General features: G+C 30.4%; 2 protein-coding genes across 3 annotated transcripts in view; one reads left to right on the top strand and one right to left on the bottom strand.

The window, feature by feature from the left end:
* The window catches only part of LOC129916137 (homeobox protein aristaless-like), a 271,629-nt gene that overhangs the window by 26,287 nt on the left and 217,465 nt on the right, over positions 1 to 27,877 (bottom strand). The window lies entirely within an intron of this gene.
* LOC129916126 (putative uncharacterized protein DDB_G0282133) lies at positions 24,345 to 26,114 on the top strand. The gene has a single exon (XM_055995922.1). The coding sequence runs from the start codon at positions 24,395 to 24,397 to the stop codon at positions 25,643 to 25,645; it is 1,251 nt and encodes a 416-aa protein (XP_055851897.1). The 5' UTR covers positions 24,345 to 24,394; the 3' UTR covers positions 25,646 to 26,114.

Below are 27,877 nucleotides of genomic sequence, written 5' to 3'. Positions count from 1 at the left end.
ATAAAATTAATGTTTTCAAAATAAATATATCTTAAGTCTTTAAATTGAAAATTCCTTATTAAAAAGTCGGTATATTGAGGGAAGTATAATTGAATTATGTCTTCTTTTGGAAGTAAAACTATTAAAAAAATCTTCTTTTGCAGGTAAAATCACGATTTTTACTTGCTCTATAGGGCAAGTATTGGTTTCGTGTAGAAAAAAAAATTTGAGGTTTTTTTTATTTTTTTAATATCTCCTTTTTAACGCATATCTCCCATATAACGTTTTCGAGGTATTGCAACTTTCTCGAAAACGGCTCTAACGATTTTTATTAAATTTGGTATACGTAATAGACTTATTGATTCTAACAAAACTGCGTTTATAGTTTTTCTCAAAAAATGCGGAGAACGGAAATATGGCGTTGTCGTTTTTCAAAAATTGACATGTTTTTTAAGTTCATATATTTCATCAAAGCATAAGTCAATTTTATTAAAAATTTACAGACATCATTTTGAAGCATAAAATGTAAAACAAAAATATTTTTAAAAACATTTTTGAAAAAAAAAATTAATTTAATTTTTAAACTTTCGACTTTTTTTTTCTTGACACTAAATAAAATCTTAAATTTCCAATAGACATTTAAGATAAAGATTCTGTGAACTACAAGAGCAAGTACGTGCGACCCAGTCGTGCCTTTTATTTTTAATTTTTTGTAAATACACCTTTATCAATATCAGTATTTTAGTTTATAACAAGAAACAAAAATACATTTTTATAAATGAAATTGAATTAAAATGCTTTTCTAGATCGCACGTACTTGCTCTTGTAATTTGGAGTGTATATTTTGGTTATTTGTCATTTTTTTTAAATGATATTATTATTATTATTATTATTATATTCATAGTAATTCGTTCATAAATGTACGAAGTACTGACACATTAGCAGCGCGGCAACTGAGGCCATTTGGCTGCGACAGCACAAGACAATGACACAAGAGAGAGACAGATAGACACAAAGAAAGAACATATAACATAGAACTACGTGGCACAGAGGAGGAGACATAGTTGAAAATTGTCTCATATTATCGCACAGGTGGCTTCAGTTAAGCTGGCGATTTAGAAAAAACATCTGAGCCGACCGCTGGGTTTGAACCCACGATGTCTGGCTCTGAAGTCATCTACCTATTCCTCTGTGCCATGGCCACCTGCTTTTTAAATGATAAGAAATAACATTCTGCAAATTTTGAAAGTTTAGTATTTTTTTTTGAAAAATTTTTAAAAAAATCGAAATTTTTTACATTGTTTATCGTTTTTTCGCTGTTTTTGTTCTCTTTTGCACAAATACATTGCATGTTTTCCTTTAAAAATTAAATTAACTGTTAATTTAGTGTTGGTTAAACTTCGACAGTCTATCGATAGCATCAATAACAAAAAATATCGTGTATATCGATACTTCACAAAACTATCGATAGTTTCCATACTTCGAAAGCGAAAAAACTATAAACAATGTAAAAAATTTCGATTTTTTTAAATTTTTTCAAAAAAAAATCATTAAACTTTCAAATAAATTGTTCAAAATATTTTATAATGTCTTTCTGCTGGTATCAAATAACGTTTGAGCAGAAAAATTAGCAATATAAATATTGTTTTTGGTGGAAAAATGACTAAAAACATTGGAAAATTCTCAAAATAATTGAAAAAAACTTTCAAAAAAATTTAGTTCGAAGTCGTACCGATAAATCGAAAAACTAATGACGCCAATCGATTTCTCGGGTCCGAAATAGAGCGAAACAGTTAATCGCTCACCTGTCTTAAAAAATTTTTTCAAAAAACTTGCACAGTGTAATGTTTGCAAGCGTTTTAGACCTTTTTATAGGAACAAATCGCTTTTTGCATATTCTTTTATTGCATATTAAAATTTAATCTTTTTATATTAATTTCTAATAAGAATTTTATTAAAAGTCAATACAAAAATATTTCAATTCAATACCAAATGTACTTAAAGTTAATAATAAATGTAATCTTTTCCTTAATTCATTACTGAAAATAAATATCATAAATAATATATTATTATGATGATATTATTTTATCTGTTTCACAAACTGTGGCATGTAAAATCTTACTGCCGAACTGCCGATCAAAATTCATCTGCAATGTATGCATTTTGCTTCGAAAAAAACACAAAGCGCCTTCAAATTAGTACAAATTTACAGTTTTTGATTTAATTTTTTTTTAGAAAAGGTGCCTCAAACAATGGATTTTTTCTTTTTTTAAATGGCTGCTGGCGTCCACAGTACACATAAAAAGGTAATATACTCCGAAATGACGTTGGTCGCCAAATTGTCAAAACATGGAAAAAATCAATTTGGCGACCAATGTCAGCTACCGTCATTATTTTAATTACCGACGAAAAAAGCACAAAAACCAAAAAACCACAGACACCACTAATTTTTAAAAAAATATTCACCATTTTCCGCGAAGAAACACGAAAAAATTTTTTTATTTTTAATTTATAATTTTTTCAAATGACATTTTATAATTTAAAACAAAAAAAAATTCCTGATGTTAACTGCGATTGAAATATAAAAATTAAAGGCAGACCTGACACGTGTACTGTGGCTGGCGTCGCACACAGGTATGTAAATTTTCCCAAATTCATGGCCAAAACTACAAAAAAAAAAATTTGCGATTTGTTGTTTTTTTTTTTAATGCCAAGTTGTTTACAAATAACATAAGCTTAGAACCTGATTGATCATGCGATGCAAATTGTAACTGTTTAATCAGTAGATGCTTCCAAAGTAGAACATTTTAATTAACGAGTGCAGTAGCAAGGTTGGTTTCTTATAAGAAGTAGTTTGCTTTATTTTTTATTTAATTTTTTTTTGGCGATTTTTAAAATAATTAACATGGATTCTGTTGCTAGTGGTATGTTAAAAAAAGATAATGACAAAGATAATGCAAAATTTTAAGTCTAAAGTAAATTTTAAAGCTTTTTAAGATAATGTGTTTGAGCCAGTGGCGTAGATAGGGGGGGGATCAGGGGGATATATCCCCCCCCATTGGGATCGATAATTGTGCAGTATAAATAAAATAAATAAAGTCATGAATAAATAAGTTGAAGAAGCGCACTTTGAAAAAAAAGCTATGGATTTCGAGTTCTTGATTAGCTTAAAGGTTATAAATATGGTTTACCAACTTTCGTTGCCATTAAGTCGGTGTTTCAAAGAGTGAATTTAGACTTGGTCCAAGCAATGGAGCTCGCTAAAGATTTAAGGGATCAACTAAAAATTAAACGGGCAGAAGACGACTCATTTTCGAAAGTTTTTTGTATATGGGAAAAATTAGCTGAAATCCTTGACATAGGCGTTAAACATAAGAGAATGGTGAAGCGACAAAAGAATCGTTCGAACCCTTCGGTTCAAAGTACAGTAAAGAATATTTTCGTGTTACTGTTTTCAATCTTTTTCTCGATTTCTCTGTAATGGGCCTTGGAGAAAAATGTACAAACCATGAAAACACACTAGAAGGGTTTCCGGTTCTTTCTAAGGATTCTTCGTCTGAAATAGACAAAGCAGCATAAAACAGTTCAATAAGGAAATCTGTTGGTATTTAGGTGGTCCTGGTCATATTTTTCTCTGTGTGAAGAATTAAAAACTCAGAAAAGATATATGATCAGAAGTAAAAGTACTTCCTCTATGAACTCATTGAAAGCGCTCGAAAGCTGCACCGAAAAAAGTTCTCCTGGTATTTTATTTTATTAAAGATATTAGCTACACTGCTGGTTTCTACGTTAACTACCGAAAGAACTTTCTCCAATTTAAAGAGAATAAAAACAATACAAAGAAGCATTATTAAAACTTAAAAAAAAATTGGCGAACTAGATCTATCCCCCCCCTTAGCAAAAAGCTATCTACGCCACTGGTTTGAGCAGTAAAAACAAACAAATTTTTTTTCTTTGATAATGAAAAAGTTAAGTTGATTTGCGTTTTTCTGTACTGAAAATAGTGTTGAAAAATAGTTAAATGTTTCCTTTATGGGAAACAATCCTAAAACATTGCGGTTTTTTGCGACTTTTTATAATATTGGCTTCAAAAAGTGTTGGGGACGGTGATTTTTACTTGCGATATAGGTACTATATATCAAGTTATGCATTTTTTTTTTTTTTTTTTTTTTTTTTTTTTAACTATATGCCTGTAAGACCTAAGGTCTTTTAAATGCAACTGCACGGCACTAGTTAGAAGGAATAGAAAGATAGGAAAGAATTTTTGTTGGTACAGTGAATTGAGAATAAGATGGTTATTATCTCATATAGTCCCACGGGTGGCTTCAACATTGGGGGATTAAGAAAAGAACTGCCTGAGGTAGGGCTCGAACCCACAACCTTCAGGTTAGCAGTCAAGTACTACATCCACTGCACCATTGCCACCCGCATTCGTACAAAAAAAAAAGTTGAGATAACATTTTTCCATGACATTACGATGGTAGACAATGCCAAAAAAGTGGGTCCCGGAAGTCCGTCTGTCTGTCTGTCTGTCTGTCTGTCTGTCTGTCAGTCTGTCAGTCTGTCAGTCTGTCAGTATGTCAGTCTGTCAGTCTGTCAGTCTGTCAGTCTGTCAGTCTGTCAGTCTGTCTGTATAAGGAGCTACAGCCTAAACGGATGGACCGATTGATGTCAAACCTGCTATGCAGCGTTATTTGGCGACTCTCCAGAGGGGTTTTTGGAATTAATTTTTTTGGACCAAAAATAACGGTACTTGTCATATACCGATTTTAGTAAAATTAAAATATCTCGAAAACGGCTCCAACGATTTTGTTTAAAAAATTCAAATGTTAGTTTAAAGTTAAGGTCTATCTTTAAATGAAAAAATTTTTTTTTGAAAATCATTATTAACGGTACCTGCCATAGAACCGTTTTTTTCAAATCCGATTATCTCCAAAACTGCTTAGTCGATTTCAACGAAACTTTTTGTGAAGAAGCATTTATATAATTTAAATATAAGCCAAAAATAAAATTTTGAAAAAAATAATTTTTGGATTTTTAAAAAAATTTTGAAAATTTTTTTTTGAAAAATCATTTTTTCGAAAACGGGACATTTAATTTTTTTGAAATTTTGTTTTTAGATGTTGATTAGTGATTTCTACAAAATGGCATACCAATTTTATTTTTAAACTTTTTTTCCAAAAAATTATTTATAAAAAATTAGTTTTTTAAAAAACGGCTCTAACGATTTTGAAAATTTTTTTTTTAAAATGCATGTTAATATATCAATCAAAACTGCATACTTGTTTTGGAGGGCAATTTAATTTCAGATTTTATTTTATTTTTTTTTTTAAAACGAATTTTATTTTTTTTTCCAAATTTCTATATAAAAAGTCTTAAAAATTTAAGCAACTTTAACTCTAAGAGCAAGTTCGTGCGACCCCAGTCGTGCATTTTATTTTTTTTTTTTTAATTAGATTTTTCTTTTTTGACACAGGATCGTAATTAACTTTCATTTTTCTTTCAAGAAATAAGCTTTCTGAATTTTTAAAAAGCTGTTCGTCACGTGACATTACAGAAAAAATTAATTTTTTTGGTACCAAAGGTTGAAATATTGAAATTTCGGAGCAAATAGAGAAAAATTTAACGGATTTTGATTTTGCATATATGAACATAGAAGAAGATGGCTGAGTGCCTCCAGAAATAACAACACCTTCTTAAAACAAAATATAAATTGGTTGCAATATGAAATATCGTTTCCATGCTGAGCCCATGGCTTTGTTGGACGGCCTCAAATGGATTTTTCAGACCTAAGCGAACGGTTAAAGAGATGTAAAACAGAAGATTTACGTTCTAATTATAATGCCGAAGAATTAAGCTATGCTGCGCCATGCAACTGCGAGAAAAAGGGAAACTTGTTCATCAAATGTAATGAAAAATATAATATTTTCAACTCCTCCACGTACTGAAAAATATCAAAAGCTTTGAAAAAAATTGAACAGAAAATTATTCCATATACAGCAGAAGAAGCACTTTCAATAGTTGTTGAAGGAAAATTAACTTAGTTTCATAATAACCATATGTATCCAAACTTAAGCCTCAATAAAATTTATTCATTCATTGGACAGCTCGGCGAAGAAGCCCAAGAATCACGAAACAAAGATATAAAGCGTTTCGAGAAAGTTTCCCAAGAAAATTTTCGAGGCAGCAAAATATGGAAGATGTGTTTTATAATCTCTTGGTCTCTTCTGCCCCATTAATAAGTGGTTTGAGAAAACTAAATCCTAAAACAAAAAATGCGTTTCCCTCTGAAATACTTCAGTTTCTAATAGAACCAGAGATCGAGCAAGCAGACTTATAGTAACAGTTTCACAACTCACAAGTCATTGAATGATATACACACATACAAACTCACACTCATGTTTATTTATGTATATAGTTGTTATCTATGCCTGCATTATTTATTTATTTATAAAAACGACTGTTCAACTGTTTTTTTTTCAATCTATTGAATGTATAAATATTGTATTATTAAATGTCAAATGAAAGAAACCCTATGGCGTAAAGTAAAAAAAAACGACTTTTTTCATTTTTTGCTTCTTTTTTGTGAATTTTCGTGTAAATTTACTTAAAAATGGTGAATTTTATGGAAATTATCTTATTTTGATATAATCATCCAATAATAAATTGAATAAACACAAAAAATAATGTTGGCCATGTTTTTGGGAAAATTTACCTGTGTGCGTCGTTTGATTAAAATTTAATGTTCTTGTATTACAATTCAATACTTTTTATATTAGTTTTTAATAAATTTGTATTACATTTTAATACAATTTTATTAAAATGTAATACAAAAATATTAAAATCTAATACAGCGGTATTAAAATTCAATACAAGATTAGAATTTAACCCACGGAGGTTATTTTCTAATAATTTTTGTACTACAAAAAATAAACTTAGTACTTAAATATTGAAATTTAATACAAAAAAGATTAAAAATAATTTTAATATTTTGGAAGTATTAAAATGTAATATTTTTTGTATTGAAAATTACTCTGGTATTAAAAAATACTCCAGAATTATTAACCGTGTGAGAGCTTAAAACCATTAAAGGTAAAACACTAAAACGTGTTTTACCTTTAATCCAAGATGGCGGCTTTGGATCAAGGTCGATTTTCCCAGCTCTCAGTTATCCCCTCTACCGTCCTATGAAAAAAAATTCCATGATCTAATTTTTTTCATTTGAAATGTTTAATTCGACTCGGCTAAATAGCTTAAAAATTGCGTTGGAAATAATTCTCTTTTTGCAAATGAAAGAAAAAAAATTGCGTTAAAAAAATTGGTTTTTTAATTTATCCAGGTATATTTTAAAAAAATGGAAGATACTCAAATTCTAAAAACTTGGTTGAATAAACACGAAGAAATTAGTTAAACACTAATATTAAGTTCTGAATATTGCGGGACGAAACGACAGCGTTTCACATTTTCCAAGATTTTTCTTTAAAAAGAAACGTTTTAAAATCGTTAGGCAATTCAAAATACGCGATGTTTCAGACAATTTTAATTAACTTTTATTCTACTAATGTAAACAAGAAAATTCTCATTTTCATTGAAAAATTTTTACACATACATATAAGATCTTTTTGGGTACTGTCTTAAACAGAAATGTTTCTACTTTCTTCAACATTTTTAAACCGATTCCTGTTTGGGTATTCAAGAAAATTTGAAGTTTTTAAGATTTCAAATATTTTCGAAGGTTCTGTGATGTGGCAAAAAACATTGCGTGAAGCAAAAAACGGACAACCACGTTAAGGATTATCGTTTTACGGAACGACCCCCAGTTTAAACCTCAAAGCATTTCAACACGACAAACAAAGTGGATAACAAGAAAGAATTATTTTTACTCTAGTTGAATATCAAAACAAAACCACATCTCAGTCTTTACTCATGAAATAAAAAATGTCCAGGCCGGAATGTGATGCTTATTTTTATTCAACTCAGAAATTGATGACAATGATATACAGGAAGTTTTCTATAGAAATTAAAGATTCTGTTTTATTTAAAATCTGTTTTTTTTTTTAAGTCTTGATTTTCTTTAAATTTTTACTTATTTCCCGATTTTCCTTGTTTTTTTATGTGGTAATCTCCCGATTTCAAAAAATATTTTATGGCAACACTGTCTGTGACAAGCCCTGAAAGTTCCTCCGTCCGTTAGTCTCGTTATAGTGGGTCAAAAAAGGGGTTTTCGATTCAAGCTCAAAAAAAGGTAGGATTAAAAAAAAAAAATGTTTTACAAACATTAAATTAAATTGTCTTTTCTTTTATCAAGTTTTCTTGTATCACGTAGGTACAAGAAATGTGGCACTAGAGTACATTAAATGTAGGTACACATGTATATTTTTTTAATTTGTGTTATTTTTAATTTAATTTAATTTAATTAATTTGATATAATCATGCCTATTACCGATGTTTTGTCGTTTTTTCGACAGATTTCGCTTCCTTTGTCGTGTTGTTTCTTAAAACGGCATTCCATAACTTTTTCAACACGACAAATTTGTAGGAGATTTTTAAGCGGCCTTCCAATTCTCTGTCGTGACTCGTGAGCAAAATTTTGAAGGAGAGATGCTGTCGTTTTTCTTCATACTCGTCGTTTATGTTAGGCTTACGAAATTCAAAATGAAAAAAAAATTGTCGTTTGTTTACGACAGAAAATGAGTGACAAAAGTTGAAAAAGACAAAAGGAATGCAAATTGAGTCGTATCTTATAAGGGTTGCCAGACGTACCGATTTCGGCGGGACAGTCCCAACATTTGTCCCCTGTCCCGATATCTGTCCCGATTTACAAAATGTCCCGAATTTCTTCCGACAATCCGTTTTCGTTCGAAAACTTTGGGGAAGAAAATAAAACTGACTTCTATATTAAAGTAATTGAATAAGACGACATTAGACATTTCTTACTAGGAACATTCGCAGCATGTTTTGTATTGCTGTCCCTTTTTTTATTTCATTTGTGTAAAGTAAAATGATTGGTCCATTATTTTTTTTACTTTCTGTTGTGTATTAAAATTTTAAACATAAAAAGCTTTTAGCTTCAATTTATATTTAAAGTCTACATTAAAAATAAAAAAAAAACTGTCAAATCGCTTACAATTTTTGAAACTTCCTCTTTCAAAAGGCAACGTTAAATTTTAATGGAAATAGTTAGATATTATTATTGATGAAGACTTTGTTATTTCTCTTTAATAACGAAGAAAAAAATAACAAAAATAATAAACAATTATTAAAATTATTTTTATTTTAAGTGGAGTGATTGAATATAATTCAATATAAGTTCAAGTGACCTCAACTCCCACTGTCGTACCTGGGCGAAACGCTTTATAAATTTTTGGAGTTGAGGTCACTTGAACTTATATTGAATTTCTCTTTAAGTTTTTGCAGTACAGCCATACTTACCTAGATAGGAAACTGATTAAAAATACCCAAAAAATGCAAAATTATGAGTGTAAGACTACATTATTTATTCACATTCTAAGAGCGTCCCCGGAAATGACGTTTTGACCTTTATTTATTTTTATTTTTTATGTCACAAAGTAAAACGAAGCATTTTTGATCATAATGTCACAAAAAAAAAATCAATTTTAGTCCAAATAAACCCCAAAATAAAAGTACCCGGAATGACGGTTAATTGATGTACGCTACTTAAAAATGAGACTAAAACTAGCTTACAACATATATTTAATATATTTATCCATAAACATATGTATGATAAATCTATAGGGGTATTCACGATCCGATGCAACTGGTCTGTATCATTGCAAAAGTGCAATTGTGTAAAATCTTACAACAACGATGCAACGGTCTGGAGAGACAACCCCAAAAAAAAACCTAGTGACGCTGGATATAAATTATATCATGGATTTCATTTATGCTTCAATATTGACTGCAAATTAGAAGAGGTGCGTTCACGATCTATTGTAAAAAAATAAAATTTTACATTTTTCTGACTTAGTTACAATGATTGAACAGAATTTTTGCGAAAGACAACTACATAGGTATATGGACGTGCAGGCATCAGGCAGTGGCGTAGATAGGAGGGATATACCCCCTCCCCATTGGGATCGATAAATTGTTAAACATTAGCAGTAGTGTGGCCCACGTTACAAGGCAAAAAGAAAATAAACCATATAAATCATTAGTTCCCCACCTATTATTTTGTTAGACACATCAATACCAACAAATGCTGAAAGTCTTAGCCCTCTTAAGTCTTTGGAAGAAGTCGCTCATCAACTTTGAAGTATCAGATTTTGTAACACTTATTATCTGATGGTATCGTAATTGGACATGTCTTGGAGTTGGAATTTCGCTAAAAAATGATTATGCCGCAAGTTCTCGACAAACCAGTAAACAAATTTAATCTTTTTTTCGTGTCGAGTTACTCATTTTGTACTCATTAATTCTTTTTTATTTATTTTGGGCAAAAAATAAATTAACATAGACCAGTGCCGATGCCTTCAAAAACATTAAAAAATACAAAAAAATCATAGTAGGATGAAACCCATTGGAAAAGGAGGTGAATATGATAAAAATGAAAGGAAAAATAAACTACGGGCGAACCAAGTTCGGGAAGTGGGTGGGTTGAGTTTTTAATGGTAAGAAATGGTATATCTCGATTTCCAGCAAGACTACAAATCCTATAGAAAAAAGTTGTATCGCAAAGTTGTAGGTAATAAAAAGATCTACAACTTTTGTATCAACAATTTTTTCACATAACCTCAAAATTTATGTGAAAAATTAAAAAAACTGAGTTTTTGATTTTTTATTTTTATCTCTTTCAAAAACAAAAATTTTTCTACGAACTTTGGTGAAAACTTACCTTATTATGTCCAAAATACACTGTAATTTATTTGATTTAAAATATCAATTTGTTCACCTCATTTTGACTTAATACCAAAAAAACACCCTAATTTTTAATCGAAAATTCACGTGTTAAAATATCAGCTTTTTTTCAAAATGTCGGTGGGCATACATATAGTACATTAGTATACTATAGAACATGTTCTAGTAAAATTAAAAAAATTAAAAAAGATTTAAATTCGAAAAAAAATTTGAATCATTGTTTACAATTTTGGCCTATTTATTCAAATTTACACTTTAATTACTCAAAAAACGTAAGATTCCATGTAACACTGATAAATCTTACGTTTTTTGAGTAATTAAAGTGTAAATTTGAATAAATAGGCCAAAATTGTAAACAATAATACAAATGTTTTTTACTAGAACATGTTCTATGGTATACTAATGTAAATTTTTTTTACACATTCAGAAAATAGACATTTTTACGGACGAAATGCCCACCGACATTTTGAAAAAAGCTGATATTTTGACACGTGAATTTTCGATTGAAAATTAGGGTGTTTTTTTGGTATTAAGTCAAAATAAAACAAATTGATATTTTAAATCAAATAAATTACAGTGTATTTGGGACATAATAAGGTAAGTTTTCACCAAATTTCGTAGAAAAATTTTTGTTTTTGAAAAAGATAAAAATAAAAAACCAAAAATTCAGTTTTTTGCCTTTTTCACATAAATTTTGAGGTTATGTGAAATAATTATTGATACAAAAGTTGTAGATCTTTTAATTACCTACAACTTTGCCATACAACTTCCCGAACCCACTTCCCGAACTAAGTTCGCCCGTAATTTATATTTCCTTTCATTTTTATCATATTAACCTCCGTTTCCAATGGGTTTCATCCTACTATGATTTTTTTGTACTTTTTAATGTTTTTGAAGGCATCAGCACTGGTCTATATGCATTTACTCAGAAAACAAAAAATATTAATCAATAATAAGCTTTTCATGTCAATTTAGTTGAATAACTTTGTATATTATTATGCCAATCTGAAAGATAACAAATAAAATGTTATTTCATAAATAAGATTTATCCTCATTTACTCCAGTCAAAGCGTCATTTGACCTTGCGCACAGAGGCACTGTCAGTTTTTATTTCATGGATCGATAGGGGTATATTTAAAAGGCTTAACCCCAATTTCTCACCACCTAATCATTCTTTTTAACGGAGTTATTCACAAAAATGCATTTTTTGGGATATTTTTTTTTTTTTTTTTTTTACACTATCAGTTCATAGCCGAAGAGCGCTTATAGCAAGCACCGTCTTGCGACCATTTGCCAACACAAAATTGTGTTATCCGGCTCATCACTTAGTGCAGTGTTAGTAGTTAGTAAGCAAATAATAACTACAAAAAAAACTTGTGTGTACTATGTACACTAGACTGGGCCAAAAAAATAAAATATTTTTTTTTTTGAAAGTTACTTCGAAAATCTTGTTCAGGATGATGAAAAAAAAATTTGGTGAAAATTTGAGCCGTTAAAAAAAATTTTAAGAGGTCTATCATCGGTGTTTTTTTATTTTTATACATGATATGATGTTTTACAACAGAACTGCTAGACGATCAAAGTAAAAAAAATTTCTGTTCATTTTTTCTTATATAAAATTAAATTTCCTACAAGAAAGATCTAATTGAAAATTTTCGTCAGACGAGCCGTATTCGAGTAATTAAGCTTTTTAAATCGAAGTGTTTTTTCAATTTGCCTGTTTCACTTTGGAATTTTGTGATGAGCAAATAAGTGAATAGAAAAATAAAACCTCGACAGATTCTTATAGGAAATTTAATTCTCTACAAAAAAGGTCTCATAGTAATTTTCCCTAAATTGAGTTTTGAAGAAGTTATTCACGATTTAAATCGAGAAAAAAATTAAAAAATCAATTTTCAATTTCAAAATTTTCTAATTCACTGAAAATTCAATATTAGAAGATAATCGTATTCAAATCGCAAATGCATACTTGTCATAAGAAAACTATTGAAATCAGTGGGCATTGGTTTTGATACGAATATCTTCTTAACGGTTAAAGCAATTAATTTGCTGCCAAGGAACTTTTTATAGAACGTTTAATTCCCTACAAGAAAACATCTTGCTAATTTGAAAATATTGAATTTTCAGTGAATTAGAAAATTTTGAAATTGAAAATTGATTTTTTAATTTTTTTCTCGATTTAAATCGTGAATAACTTCTTCAAAACTCAATTTAGGGAAAATTACTATGAGACCTTTTTTGTAGAGAATTAAATTTCCTATAAGAATCTGTCGAGGTTTTATTTTTCTATTCACTTATTTGCTCATCACAAAATTCCAAAGTGAAACAGGCAAATTGAAAAAACACTTCGATTTAAAAAGCTTAATTACTCGAATACGGCTCGTCTGACGAAAATTTTCAATTAGATCTTTCTTGTAGGAAATTTAATTTTATATAAGAAAAAATTAACAGAATTTTTTTTTACTTTGATCGTCTAGCAGTTCTGTTGTAAAACACCATATCATGTATAAAAATAAAAAACACCGATGATAGACCTCTTAAAATTTTTTTTAACGGCTCAAATTTTCACCAAATTTTTTTTCATCATCCTGAACAAGATTTTCGAAGTAACTTTCAAAAAAAAAATATTTTATTTTTTTGGCCCAGTCTAATGTACACGCGTTAAAAGTTTTAACTTTTTAAAGACACTTTTTTAAATGCACACATTTGTTAGGTTTTTTTTATTTAATATTAATACTAGCCCTCGAAATTCGAGCGCCAATTTCTTTATTTTTTTTTTATTTGCAACAACTTTAAACACAATTATACCAAAATAGTTTCATTATTTTGTATAGTATTTGTTGTTGCGATTAACTACACTTTTTGAAGACAAAATACACAGGTATATATAATATACCTACTTTTTGATATTTTTTAAGCCTGCTTTAGATATTGTTGAACTACGTTTTAACTGTACTCAACTACGTAAAAAAAGTATCGAAAAAAAAAATGCAAAGTGTAATCGCCTTAATGCATTGTGTTTGCACCTTGCATTTTGCGATTCAATTCAACCTCCCTTCAAGCAAGAAAACGGAGTCCAGAAAAGACAGTCCGACCTCCGACCGAGAAAAGCGGTGTTGCACTCACACACTTGCAACTTTTTGTGTATGAACACAAAGTCTAAGAGAATCGTGGTGAAAACTGAGAAAAGGAAAAAAAAAATAGACAGACATACCCTTCAAGCAAACAGGTCCGACCTCGGTCCGAATCCGCTCCGCCTGAGGCGGAGCTCAGTCCGACTTCGGATCAGAAACTGGTCCGAAGGCGGCTCAAATTAGTATGGAAATTATAATCACCGCGAAGTCGATTGCATATGTATTGGTGAGGTGAAAATCTCCATTCCGAGAAAACGGAGCCGAAGGCGGACCTGAGCCGGAGCAGCGAAAACCTACCAGAAAGAGGAATAAGAAAGGGATGACATTTCGCATTTGCGACCAAAAAAAGAACAAGATTTATTTTTTTTTTCACTGAAACTGTTTTATTTTTTATTTTATTTTGGCAAACGAAATTTTCACAATAAATACAATATAAAATACAATACATTTTTTTTCATTTTATTTCATTTGATGCTGCTGCTGTTGTTGATGTTTTTTTAGATGCATGTTTCACCTTCTAGATTTTTCTTCATTTTCTTCATTTTTCATCATTAGAGATTACATCTACAACACAAGAAGAAACAACATTTTAACCCAAACACTTTGAGCGATTATAAAATAAAATGAAAAAAATGTATTGTATTTTATATTGTATATATTGTGAAAATTTTCGTTTGCCAAAATTAAATAAAAAATAAAACAGTTTCAGTGAAAAAAATAATAAATCTTGTTCTCTTTTTGGTCGCAAATGCGAAACGTCATCCCTTTTTTATTCCTCTTTCTGGTAGGTTTTCACTGCTCCGACTCAGGTCCGCCTTCGGCTCCATTTTCTCGGAATGGAGATTTACACCACACCAATTAATATGCAATCGACTTCGCGGTGATTATAATTTCCATACTAATTTGAGCCGCCTTCGGACCAGTTTCTGATCCGAAGTCGGACTCAGCTCCGCCTCAGGCGGAGCGGATTCGGACCGAGGTCGGACCTGTTTGCTTGAAGGGCTGTTTCATATTCCATTCATTCAAATTCCATCATTCAATCATTCAACTTCCACCAACTTCACTCAAATTTGTCATTCACATTGTAGGTTCTCGTCTTAGCTTAGCTTGTAGAAGTTTAAATTTCCGGAAGGGAGAGGGCGTTATTTATCGCACTTCCAGTTTGGAATGATATTTTGTGGTAAGATTCCATTAAAATTTTAATGAATGCGTTCAGATACTTATTAATGATTAAAGATAGGTTCACATTTATTAAAGGTGCGTTCACAACAACGTCGCACAACAACGTTTTTTTCATGTTAAAGCCATAACTACAATGACCTTAAAAGTGGGAAATTTACAAAATTAAATTTTTTTTATTTCTTTCTAGCAATATTTGTTTTTTTTTTGGAAACCAAAAAATAAGCTTTTTGCAGAGCCGGTTTTAGGGGGGGGCAGCCTGGGCCGTCGCCCAGGAGCGCAAGAATTGTGGGGCGCCGCAGGCGCCCCGAACTTTTACAAAAGTTATATAAATAACGTAGTCTTTCCAATCGATGTTTTATTTTTTTTACATTCACAAAGGCGCCCCAAATTTTTTCTATTTTACATTTTCAACGGCGCTCGTATTGTTTGTCCTAAACTTTTTGAAGAATGAAGGCGCCCCCCAATTTTGGGTTAATTTATTTGGCTTCCGGAAGGACAATGGTGTCCAAAATCTTCGTTCATCTTTGAAGAACAAGGCGCCCCAATTTCTTTTGAAAGACTAAAGCAATCCTAATATTCCTCCTACCAATTAAATTTTTGCAAAGGTGCCCCTATAATAATGAATAAGGAAAGAGAAGGGAGACGGACAGAATCCCGAAATTAAAAATCCAGAAAGCCCAAAATCCAGAAAACCCTAAATTCCGAAAACCCAAAAACACAAAATCCCGAAAACCCAAAATCCAGAAATGCCAAAAATTGACAGCTTCTCCATTTCTCATAAAAACTACGTTTGTGTGTGAGAATAAAAAAATAGGTCTGTTCGTTGTTCCCCCCTCCAGGGCGCTCTAAGGGCCATTTTTTTCACTTGGAGTTGAACATAACTTGAGATTTTTTATATTAAAAATTCTCAAGTTTTGTTCTACTCCGAGTGAAAAAAATGGCCCTAAGTCATTTCAATTAACTGTGAAAAAAATCTGAGTTTCTCGGGTTTTCATTTTACATCGAACACCTCAGAGCTTTAGTTTCATCAGCGAACATCGAACACAGAGGAAATAACTCTGGTTGAAAAAGGAGCTACAAAAAACGCTTGACAACGAATTCGGAGCGACCCAGAGTGCCCTAGAGCTCACAGCGAACAAACCTTATACTTATAAAGGTATGTTGTTTTCGATTGGCCGTCCGGAAGCGCCTGGAATCATTAAGAAGCGTGCTGCAAGTTTTTTATTTTCCTAGTGAAAAAACAAAAACAAAATATTTGATTTTTCACCAATACAGATATTAAATTTTAGAATTGGGTGGAAGCGATTCAAAGTTTTTTATTGGATTTCAGAATGAGTGAATCATTGAGTGATTCCAATCGAAAACGACATTAATGTACCTAGTTGAAAAAGTTTTTGTTCAAATAAAACCAGCTGTACCTAATCTTTAAATGTGTTTAAACAAAAAAGTCAGAGATAAAGGTAGTCTTGTCAATTGAGTCATTTAGGCTCAATTGACAATTATTTTTTTTTTTTAAGTTAACCTTTTTAAGTTAATACACTGCACATTTTTAATAAATGCATTAACAAGTATATGAGAGGTAAGACATAATCTGCTATTGCTTTTTTTCGTGATTTTAAAAAATTGTTTTTAGATGAATTTTTTTTTAGAGGCGCCACTTGCAATCTTGCCCAGGGGCGCCGGTAGTGCTTAAACCGGCACTGGCTTTTTGCATCATTATTTTTTATTTTGTCGTCGTAAAAACTGTCATAAAATGAGTTTGAAATCTATCACTTTTTGACTTTTTGCAAAAAGTTGCCGTTGTAGTTATACTTTTAAAGCCTTAAGGCTTAACTACAATGACCTAAACAGTGAAAAAGTGGGAAATTTACAAAAGTTAAAAAAATTTATTTCTTTCAAGCTCCATTTGTTTTTGAAAAAACTACAAAAATTGTTTTCAAACCAAAAAATAAGTGAAAAAGTGGAAATTCACAAAAGTAAAAAATTTTTATTTCTTTCTAGCGCTATTTTTTTTTTGGAAAAACTACAAAAATTGTTTTTTAAACCAAAAAATAAGCTTTCTGCTGGAAGGTATAAGGAAGAAAAAAGACGTTTTTGTTAGTTTTCTCTATTTCTTTCTAGCAATATTTGTTTTTTTTTTTGGAAACCAAAAAATAAGCTTTTTGCATCATTATTTTTTATTTTGTCGTCGTAAAAACTGTCATAAAATGAGTTTGAAATCTATCACTTTTTGACTTTTTGCAAAAAGTTGCCGTTGTAGTTATACTTTTAAAGCCTTAAGGCTTAACTACAATGACCTAAACAGTGAAAAAGTGAGAAATTTACAAAAGTTAAAAAAATTTATTTCTTTCAAGCTCCATTTGTTTTTGAAAAAACTACAAAAATTGTTTTCAAACCAAAAAATAAGTGAAAAAGTGGGAAATTCACAAAAGTAAAAATTTTTTATTTCTTTCTAGCGCTATTTTTTTTTTTGGAAAAACTACAAAAATTGTTTTTTAAACCAAAAAATAAGCTTTCTGCTGGAAGGTATAAGGAAGAAAAAAGACGTTTTTGTTAGTTTTCCCTGAACCTCATAAGAAAAACGCTTTGCCATGCGGCGATAAAATATTAGTGACTTTTATTCAAAAATGTAAACGTCTAAAAGTGAAAACTTGGTAAAATGGTAAAGGAACTGTCAAAGTCAGCTATTACATGAAGCCTCAAGAGGCTTGAGTCTTTTATCGAATTTTCTTTTGATACAAAGCCACACAAAAAAAAATAAAAGTTCTGGCCTGGGGTTGCGATTAAGTTTTTCATATAATTTTTCAGTTTTTGGGTCGCTGTAACCTAATCCGGAGTCCGTTTTGCCCCATCACGTCAGGTTTTCGAGATAACCTCAAAAAATGTCACGAAAACAAAAAAAAAATTTCTCTGATCTGGATGTGCGAATATGTTAATCATATAGTTTTTGGATCGCTGAATCCAGATTCGAAGTAAATTTTGCCCTATCACGTCAGGTTTCTGAGATATCCTTCAAAAAAAATGTCAAAACCAAAAAAACTAAACTTCTAATCTGGGGTTGCGTTTAGGTTTTTCATATAGTTTTTGGGTTGCTAAACCCGAATTCGAACTCTATTTTGCCGTATCACGTCAGGTTTTTGAGATATCCTCAAAAAATGTCAGATAAGAGCTTAGACATTTTTTGAGAATATTTCAAAAACCTGACGTGATACGCCAAAATAGACTTTGGATTCGGTTTCAGCGACCTAAAAACTATATGAAAAATTTAGTTGCAACCCCAGATAAAAACTTTTGTTTCTATAATGCTTTAAAGAAGCAACAGTTGCATCTGTAAGGCTTTATAGAACCAAAATTGTTTGTCGGGTGTGTAATCATTCTGTGAGGCGCGTACTATTACACGATGCCTCTTGAGTCAAGGATTCAAATTTGACATTTATTTTTTGAATTAAAATTTGTTGTTGTTGTATTGCACCAAGAAGCAAAAAAAAATGTGAGGGAATGTTGAAAAAAGAAAAAGTGGAAAAAGAAACGTCAAAAAAGAGTCTCGAACTCACGACCCACGACTCTCCGGTCGGATAATTTTTTCTTTCATCTTTTTTCTCTTTTGCACTCATTATGTTTAAAAAGAGTCGCGCCTCTTGAGGCTTCATGTAATTGCTGACAAATTCTTATGTTCTTTCAAGAGAGAAAAGGACGAAGGTAGACTTCATTGGTATCAAAAGTGTTTACAAAAGATTGGACCTTAGTAATAGACTCGATTTTAATCGAATTCAATTTTAACAAAAAAATTCATGGCAATAAAACAAACATCTTACTTCTGAGCTTAGATTACTAAAACAATGAAAGTTAACCATAGTTAAAACAACACACCAATGTGAAACCACCTTAATGTTTTTTTATTTTCGCTGAATGCTTTCATTCATTCATTCAGTCATGAATGACATTTCATTCCAGTCGATTGGAAATTTTCCAATAGATATTCCAGATGTTTTTGTTTTTTTTTTTTTCATAGAATGACATTTTGACGTCTCTTCTGTTACAGGTATGTGATGGAGTGTTATCACCTGAATTTAATGATGTTACTTTTTCCGCCTATTTCTGATTCGTAAAATATGAGTTTATGCGGTGCACCAAGTTTAGACGTTTCTTTTAAGTGTGTGAATTTATATTTATATTAAATTGTTCCCCAGCAAACCTTATGTGAACGTTCATGAAACATTCATTTTATGTAAGGAAAAGTCATTCAAAAAATATTATTTTGTGAATCAAATGTGAATGAATAATATTTTAACAATTAATATGATTCAGAAAAGAATCGTGAATTATTCATTAAGCTTCCTATCGACATTCACTTAAGTGAATGGAAAAAGAGTTCAAAATGGTTCAGAAAAGAATTCATAAATGAAGGTTTTGGTCACTTATCAGCAAACATTTCCCTTCAGAACTGAATCATAATTGGTTCACATAAGTGAACAAAACCTTCATTTATGAATTCAATTTTGAACCTTTTTGAGTCCTTTCTCCCGGGTAGCGTGGCAACACATTCGAATCATTTTTATGGTTCATAAATGATCAGGGAATTTTCCACTTAAGTGAACATAAATAGGACGTGTACACACCCAAGATATAACTCTTTTTAGGTTTTACTTGTGCGCATTCACATTATGTGAAGGAAAATTTAACCTTTGTTTAGAAATTCATATTTGATCCAGAAAAGTGAATGTTTTTCGAATAAATATTCTTCACATAAACTGGACGTTTAGTGAACATTCACAAAAATGTTTGTTTATGTTCTTATGTGAACCAATTTTGAAAGTTCTGTGACACACTATAATGAAGTTAGTTGGGAAGTGTTTTATTTTTATTCACACTCAAAAATTCTGAAGTGCGTTATTGTAATTATTTATTTTGTTTTAATCAATTAAAATAATATTAAAAGTTAAAATTGGTGTAAAATTTAAAATATTTATCTTTTTAACTATAATAGTATCAGCCTTGCTCCTCGGATAAAATTGATGGTTTGTAAAAATAAGTTTACATTACAATAAAAATTAATATAAATGCAAACCGATTTCATTTCTTTTTATATTTTTTTTTTTTTGTCCTCGTATATATAACATATACATTATGTATTTATTGAATAGCACTATAAGTATTCTTTGGTAGTCTTATAGGAGAGAATACCAATTTTGGTTCTCGATGAGAATATTTGCCCGAATTTTACAGTGTACTTCTTTGAGGTTTAAAAGGAGTAAATAAAGGTAACCTTATTAATTCTTACGAGTCTTATATGAGTTTTTCAGGTGTGAAATTAATCATGGCGAGAAGCTTCTCAGAATTATTATAATAGTAAAATTGTTAGTTGGGCAGTGCTAAATCTCAAATGTACTACCGTTTCAGAAGATAAAAGTTGCTAAACCACGGAGTAAATATTTGTACAAGTGACATCAAGAAGATTTTTGAAAACAGTAAGGACCTAGCAAACATTTCCGTTCAAAACTTTCAAAATTGGCTCACATTAAGTAAAGAAAACCTCCATTTATGAACTCATTTCTGAACCGTTTTGAATTCTTTTTCCATTCACTTATTTGAATGTAAATAGGAAGCTTACTGAATAATTCACGATTCTTTTCTGAATCATATTAAACTGTAAAATATTAGCTGTGTTTTATTTTCCTCGTGATCCGGGTCAGATCATTGTTTTTATTAGCTTTACTACAAAAGCAGGATTTTGTTCTGTTATTGTTTCGCAAATAAATAAATGATCTGATCCGGATCACGAAGAAAATAAAACACATCAGCTATTATTCATTCACATTTGATTCGCAGAATAGTATTTTTGAATAATATTCTTCACATAAAATGAATGTTTCATGAACTTTCACATAAGGTTTGCTGGGGAACAATTTAATCGCGTACATTAGGTGTGCTTTTTATTAAGACCGGGCTTAACTGGACAAAAAAAAAAACGCAGTCAGGAACTAGAGTGTTGTTGTATTTAACAGGCAAATAGCTTAGCCTAGACTGTTTTTTTTTTATCCATTTAAGACCGGCCGTAATGAAAAACACACCCATTATATTCTCAACTTCCAATATTTTATAATTTCACAAACTTAAAAGAATTGATTCAACTTGTTAGTTTGTACTCCACTTAAACTCATATTTAACGAATCAGAAAAAGGCGGAAAAAGTAACCTCATCAAATATCCTCCATCACATCCCTGTTGTAGAATCTAAATTCCGAGACGCAATTAGATAATCCCTTTGACATTCTTGTCAAAAAGTATTTTTTCATACCCATCGCGCCATAAAAAGTTAAAACTTTAAAAACGTACACTAATGTCGTTTTCGATTGGACGTCCAGAAGCGTCCGGAAGCGTTCAGAAGCGTTCAGAAGCCTTCTGAAACCATTTTATTGGCATGAAAATGACAGCTAGAACGATTCTGAGAAGAGAAATTCTCTTCTTGATTTCAATTCAGAATCCACTCAAGAAGTACTAATACATAAATATTCAAATGCCAAAAAAAAAACTCAATCAGTGTGTTTTTTTTTTAATTGAAGAATTAATTGTTTTCTGAAATTGAAATTAATTAAAAAAATAGAAATAGGTGCATTAAAGCGATGGAACTTTTTATTAACATTATCTTCTTCGTCGTCGTCCTCATAATTATAATTTTTCAACTTAAAAATAATGTCATTCGTTTGCAAAAAAAAAATTATTTCAAATTTTTGACATTTAAAATTGTACACAAACGCAAAAAAAAACAGAATTGAGTGGAAGTGATTCAAACCGTTTTATTGGATTTCGGAACGAGTGAATCCTCGAGTGAAACCAATCGAAAACGACATAAGATAAAAACATTGAATTCAATATTAGATAAAACAAACATTAAAGAAATACAAACAAAATAATTACTTGAGCAACAAAAAAGACATACAAATAAACACAAACATTTATGAGCGTGGTACACTGGTTTTTAAGAAAGTTTTTAATCTATTTTTATTAAAGTTTAAATCAAAAAGGTTTGAATTTAAATTTAGAAGTTTACACATGCGTGTTAAAGGTTCATGCAAGCCATAATTTGTTCGGTGTGGTGGAATATTCATTAAATCCAAGCATCGGAGGCTATAAGCACCCCCTCGATAGTTAAAACCAACAGATTTAAGTAAATTTGGTGCATCAATTACGCCTGTGATTAACTGGTGAATGAAGATTATGTCATTGTTAACCCTCCTTTGAGCCAAAGTTTGAATCTGAAGGAGATTAATCCGATGTTCATAAGGAGGAAGATTATAAGGATCAGACCGTGGCAGTCCTTTTAAGGCGAAACGAATGAAATTACGTTGTACTGATTCCAGTCTTACATTATCATTACTTCTAAGCTAATATCTTTGCTCCAGATTGTCGTAGACCAAAAAGTAGACCTCAAGAAACGTAAGATTTATCAATGTTACATGAAATCTTACGTTTTTTGAGTAATTAAAGTGTAAATTTGAATAAATAGGCCAAAATTGGCCAATGATAAAAAATTTTTTTCGAATTTTAGCTTTTTTCTTTTTTTAATTTTACTAGAACATGTTCTATAGTTACGGTGACCATATTTCTAGAAGCGAAACCCGGGACAGATACAAAATTCGTTTTGAAAGTATTGATTTTTCACAAAAAAAAAAAAATGTATTTTTTTAAAACTAGTTTTCATAATTTCCTTATTTTGATATAATGATTTCTTAAACGATTTGATGGGAGCATTTTCATTGAAATCATTTAAGCCGTTTACGAAATCAAGAAAGCGAATTGAATACAGACGAATTGAATACCTCCTCCTTTTTGGAAGTCGGTAAAAAAAATCAGAAAATGTGCAAATACGGGACAATCACGGGACAAATTCCTAAATACAGGGCAATAATACGTCCCGGGTTTCTTAAATAAAAACCCGGGACAAGCTGTTGAAATACGGGACAGTCCCGGGTAAACCGGGATGGATGGTCACCGTATCTATAGTATACTAATGTAAATTTTTTTTACACCATCAGAAAATAGACATTTTAACGAACGAAATGCCCACCGACTTTTTGAAAAAATTGATTGAAAATTAGGGTGTTTTTTTGGTGTTAAGTCAAAATAAGGTGAACAAATTAATATTTTAAGGGCCAATTTTTCAATACTCAGATAAACTGTTACACATGCCTCCAATAAAAATATCATTTAATAAACAAGTTCATTGCACTTTGCAACGAACTACATATTAATGTTACAAATATCAATTATTCCTAGAATTTTGCATTTTATTTTCCATTCACACAATTTATAATTATTATTCTAAGAAATATTTTATTTCAACATGTGAATGCAATCTTGCACATTGTTAATGCAAGCTTGCATATCACACGTTGAAAACCGAAGTATAACGAACAATAAAATTAAATACAAATGTTAGTCTTAAGATAGATTCCGAATTGAACAAATAAAAATTATTTTTTTAAATTTCAATTTTGATAAAATTATTACTGGCGCAGTCGGTGACGGATTGTGGTATATTGTTTTTTTTTAAGAAAAAAGAAACAATAGTTCGTTTTTACGTTTGAACCGCAAAACCTACAAAACAATTAGTGTGAAATGAAATGATAAAGATACATTTCTAAGAAACAAAAAATACCTGTCAATAAGTTGTTCCGTGAAAACATATTAAAATCTAAAGTCAAAAAAAAGAAAAAAAAAAAAAAGACATAAAACTGTCTACATTTACCCACATTGAACCTATATCACAAAAAAAAAAAAAAAAAAATTGAAAATTGAAGTTTTTAAATTAAATTAAAAAAAAAAAATAAAAAGAATCATAAACTAAGACTTTTGAAAAACAATCAAAGGAAAGAAGAAAAATAAAAGTGGATTCAGTGAATTAACCCACCAACAATCATCTCAACAAAATCAGCTCATCTCTAAATCAACAATCATCTCAACAAAATCAGCTCATCTCTAAATCAACAATCATCTCAACAAAATCAGATCATCTCTAAATCAACAATCATCAAAACAAAATCACCTCACCTCTTAAGCAACAATCAACTAAATTTTCAACAACAAGGTTTAACTTTGATTATTATTATTTTTATTATTTTTATCATTATTATTACTATTTCTATTATTATTAATCCATTTGATTTATTTTTTTTTATATATAATTATGACCTATATTAAATATTCTTTTACTATTCAAATAACATGTCTAATACAGGAAATTTAGATGAAAATATTTTAGAAGAAAATAACGAGATAGCAAAACACATAGAGGATTTAAGAGAAAGAAGTAGTCAAATTTCCGATATATTAGGAAATTTTTTCTCAGAAAGAACAGATAATAATAAAGAAAAAATGCTAACATTAAATATAGATCCATTAAAATACATCTCAAAACTCCCTGATTTCAACGGAGATTATAGAGAACTACAAAATTTTATAGATTTGGTAGACAAGATCCACCCTGTTTTGGTCAAATATGATCAACTCTCTCAAAGTATCTTTTCTGATTACTTAAAATCAAAAGTAAAAGGTAAAGCGAGGGAAGTACTAGAGATAAACTCTCATATAACTTCATGGCCTGACATAAAGGCAACACTTATTAGCAACTTCGGTGACAGACTTACACTCGAGGAGCTATTTGACGAACTTAGGTCCGTCCAATTTAAAACAAACAGCGTAGACTTCTTTAATGAAATAAAAACTACTTTGAGACGATTAAATATAAAAACAAAACTTATTTTTGAAAAAGAAGATCATACAATAATCGAAACAAACATAGAAAATAATAAACATTCCGCTCTAGTTATTTTTAGAAATAAAATTCCCGAACCAATGCGTTCACTGATATGTTGCAGGAATCCGCAAAGCTTAGAAAGTGCAATCACTATTCTACATGAGTGTGGATACGCACATTATAATCCTTATAATAAATCCCTTACTCCTAAACTTAATACACAACAACATAAAGACACTGACACTGCTATACAAAAGAAAAGACCAATGAACCCAAACACATCTTGGCAACCTAGATCATTTAACCACCAATATATGAACCCATCATTTGAGTCTTATAGACCAAACAATTTTAATACATCGTGGCAACCTAGAACAACAAATAATAATTATATAAAGCCCCCATTCGATCACTATCGATCAAATAATACTAGTTATAATGCAAATAGGCAACCTAATAATAATAACTACATAAAACCACCGTTTGAGCATAATCGACCCCATCCAAATAACTATAATAATACCCAGCACTACAACAGTAACAATCAGAATCAAAACCCTTTCAGGAATTCTAACAATTCAAATAATCGTAACACTCAAGAACCTATGGAAATAGGACTTGCTCAAAGAAGGCAAGATACTAATCAAAAAAATCAAAACTATAATATAGAACCCTCAAATTTTCACTTACTAGCCTCGGATACAACCTACCCTATATAATAGTGTCATCTAAAACTAGACCATTAAAGTTTATAATCGATACTGGAGCCACCCACTCAATTATAAACCCAGAAATATGCCACCCTAAATGGCATATTGATTTAGAAGAACCACTTAATCTTAAGACACTCAGTCACAATATTAAAATAAATAAAAAGGCACAGATTCCTCTATTTAGCGAATTAGGTGACAGCAACATAAGAACAGAATTCTTAATTTGTCAATTCCATACCGAATTTGACGGATTAATAGGAAATAACATATTGACACCTTTAGAAGTAAATATAGACTATAAAAATAAATTGATAAAAACAAAAGACAAAACCATAGAATTGCATTTTAATAATAAAGTCCCTACATCAGTTAAACTTACCGAAATAGATGTACCTGTTAAACAAGAAAAAGGACTGGGATATATAAATGAAACCATATTAGGAGATAACTTAATAATAAAAGAAGGAATTTATAATATAGACAATTATGTCATGATTGCAAATGCAGAGGTAATTGGAAATAACACAGATTTGATCCCTTTTGAAGATAAAATGGACATTGAAAGTGTGGATTCCAAAAATTTCAAAATTATAGACGAAGATTCAGAAAATTTATCTTTCTTAAAACAAATAAGAATAAGTCATTTAAATAGTGAAGAGAAAAGAGAGATATTAAAATTAACCAAACAATTTAATGATATTTTCTATGAAGAAAATACTAAACTATCGTTTACAAATGCTATTAAACATAGAATAAGAACGACAGATAACATTCCTATCCAGAGTAGAACATATCGCTACCCCTATATACATAAGGAAGAAGTTAATAGGCAAATCCAAGAAATGTTGGATAGCAAAATAATTAGGCACAGTAATTCTCCATATTCAGCCCCCATTTGGATCGTCCCTAAGAAGGTTGACGCCAGCGGAAAATCAAAGTGGAGAATGGTGATCGATTACAGAAAACTTAATCAAGTAACTGTAGATGACAAATATCCGATCCCGAATATTGACGAAATTTTAGAAAAACTTGGAAGAAGTCAATACTTCACCACACTCGATCTTGCAAAAGGATTTCATCAGATTGAAATTCACGAAGATGATATTCATAAAACTGCTTTTAGCGTCGAAAATGGCCACTACGAGTTTCTCCGTATGCCATTCGGTTTAAAAACAGCTCCAGCCACGTTTCAGAGGCTGATGAATGAAGCATTAGGTGATTATATAAATAAAATCTGTCTCGTGTATATGGATGATGTAATTGTGTTCTCTACTTCATTACAAGAACACATTGATTCATTAAAGAAAATATTCAAACGCCTAAGAGAAGTAAATTTAAAAGTACAAATGGACAAATCGGAATTTCTTAAGAAAGAAACCGAATTTCTTGGCCATGTTGTTACCCCTGAAGGCATAAAACCCAATCCAAAAAAGATTGAGTGCATAAAGAAATATCCCATACCAAAAACCGCTAAAGAAATTAAACAATTTCTAGGTTTAACCGGTTACTACCGGAAATTTATTAAAGATTATTCTAAGATTGCTAAACCTATGACATTATATTTAAAAAATGATGCTAAGATAAATATTTTAAATCCAGAATACATTAAGGCCTTTGAAACACTTAAAACTCTCATTACTAACGATCCAATTTTAGTTTATCCGGATTTTTCCAAACCCTTTACTTTGACCACTGATGCTAGCAATTTTGCTATAGGCGCTGTCCTATCGCAAGACGACCGTCCCGTTTCATTTGGTAGTCGTACTTTAAACGAACACGAGATAAATTATAGTACGATAGAAAAAGAATTGTTAGCTATCGTATGGGCCACTAAGTATTATAGACCCTACTTATTTGGTAGAAAATTTATAATCGAAACCGACCATAAACCTCTAACATGGCTCTTCTCAATAAAAGAACCCAATTCAAAACTTGTAAGATGGAGATTGAGACTATCCGAATTCGATTTCAAAATAATATATAAAAAGGGAACTCTAAACAGTAATGCTGATGCACTTTCCCGTATACCCGTAAATACAGAAGTAAACCTTATAAGTAATAATGACTGCATTCCTATAACTAAATCAGGTATTAATATTTTTAAAAATCAAGTAATAATAGTAAAATCTCAATCAGGAGCAACTCGAATTAAACATTTAAAAGTATTTGATAAGAATCGATGTACGATACATTTAAAAAACTTAGATGAACAATATGCCATAATATTGTTAAAAAATC

This window comes from Episyrphus balteatus, chromosome 1 (genome assembly GCF_945859705.1).
Source record: "Episyrphus balteatus chromosome 1, idEpiBalt1.1, whole genome shotgun sequence".
Lineage (NCBI taxonomy): Eukaryota > Metazoa > Arthropoda > Insecta > Diptera > Syrphidae > Episyrphus > Episyrphus balteatus.
This window is presented reverse-complemented; position numbering and strand designations above follow the sequence as displayed.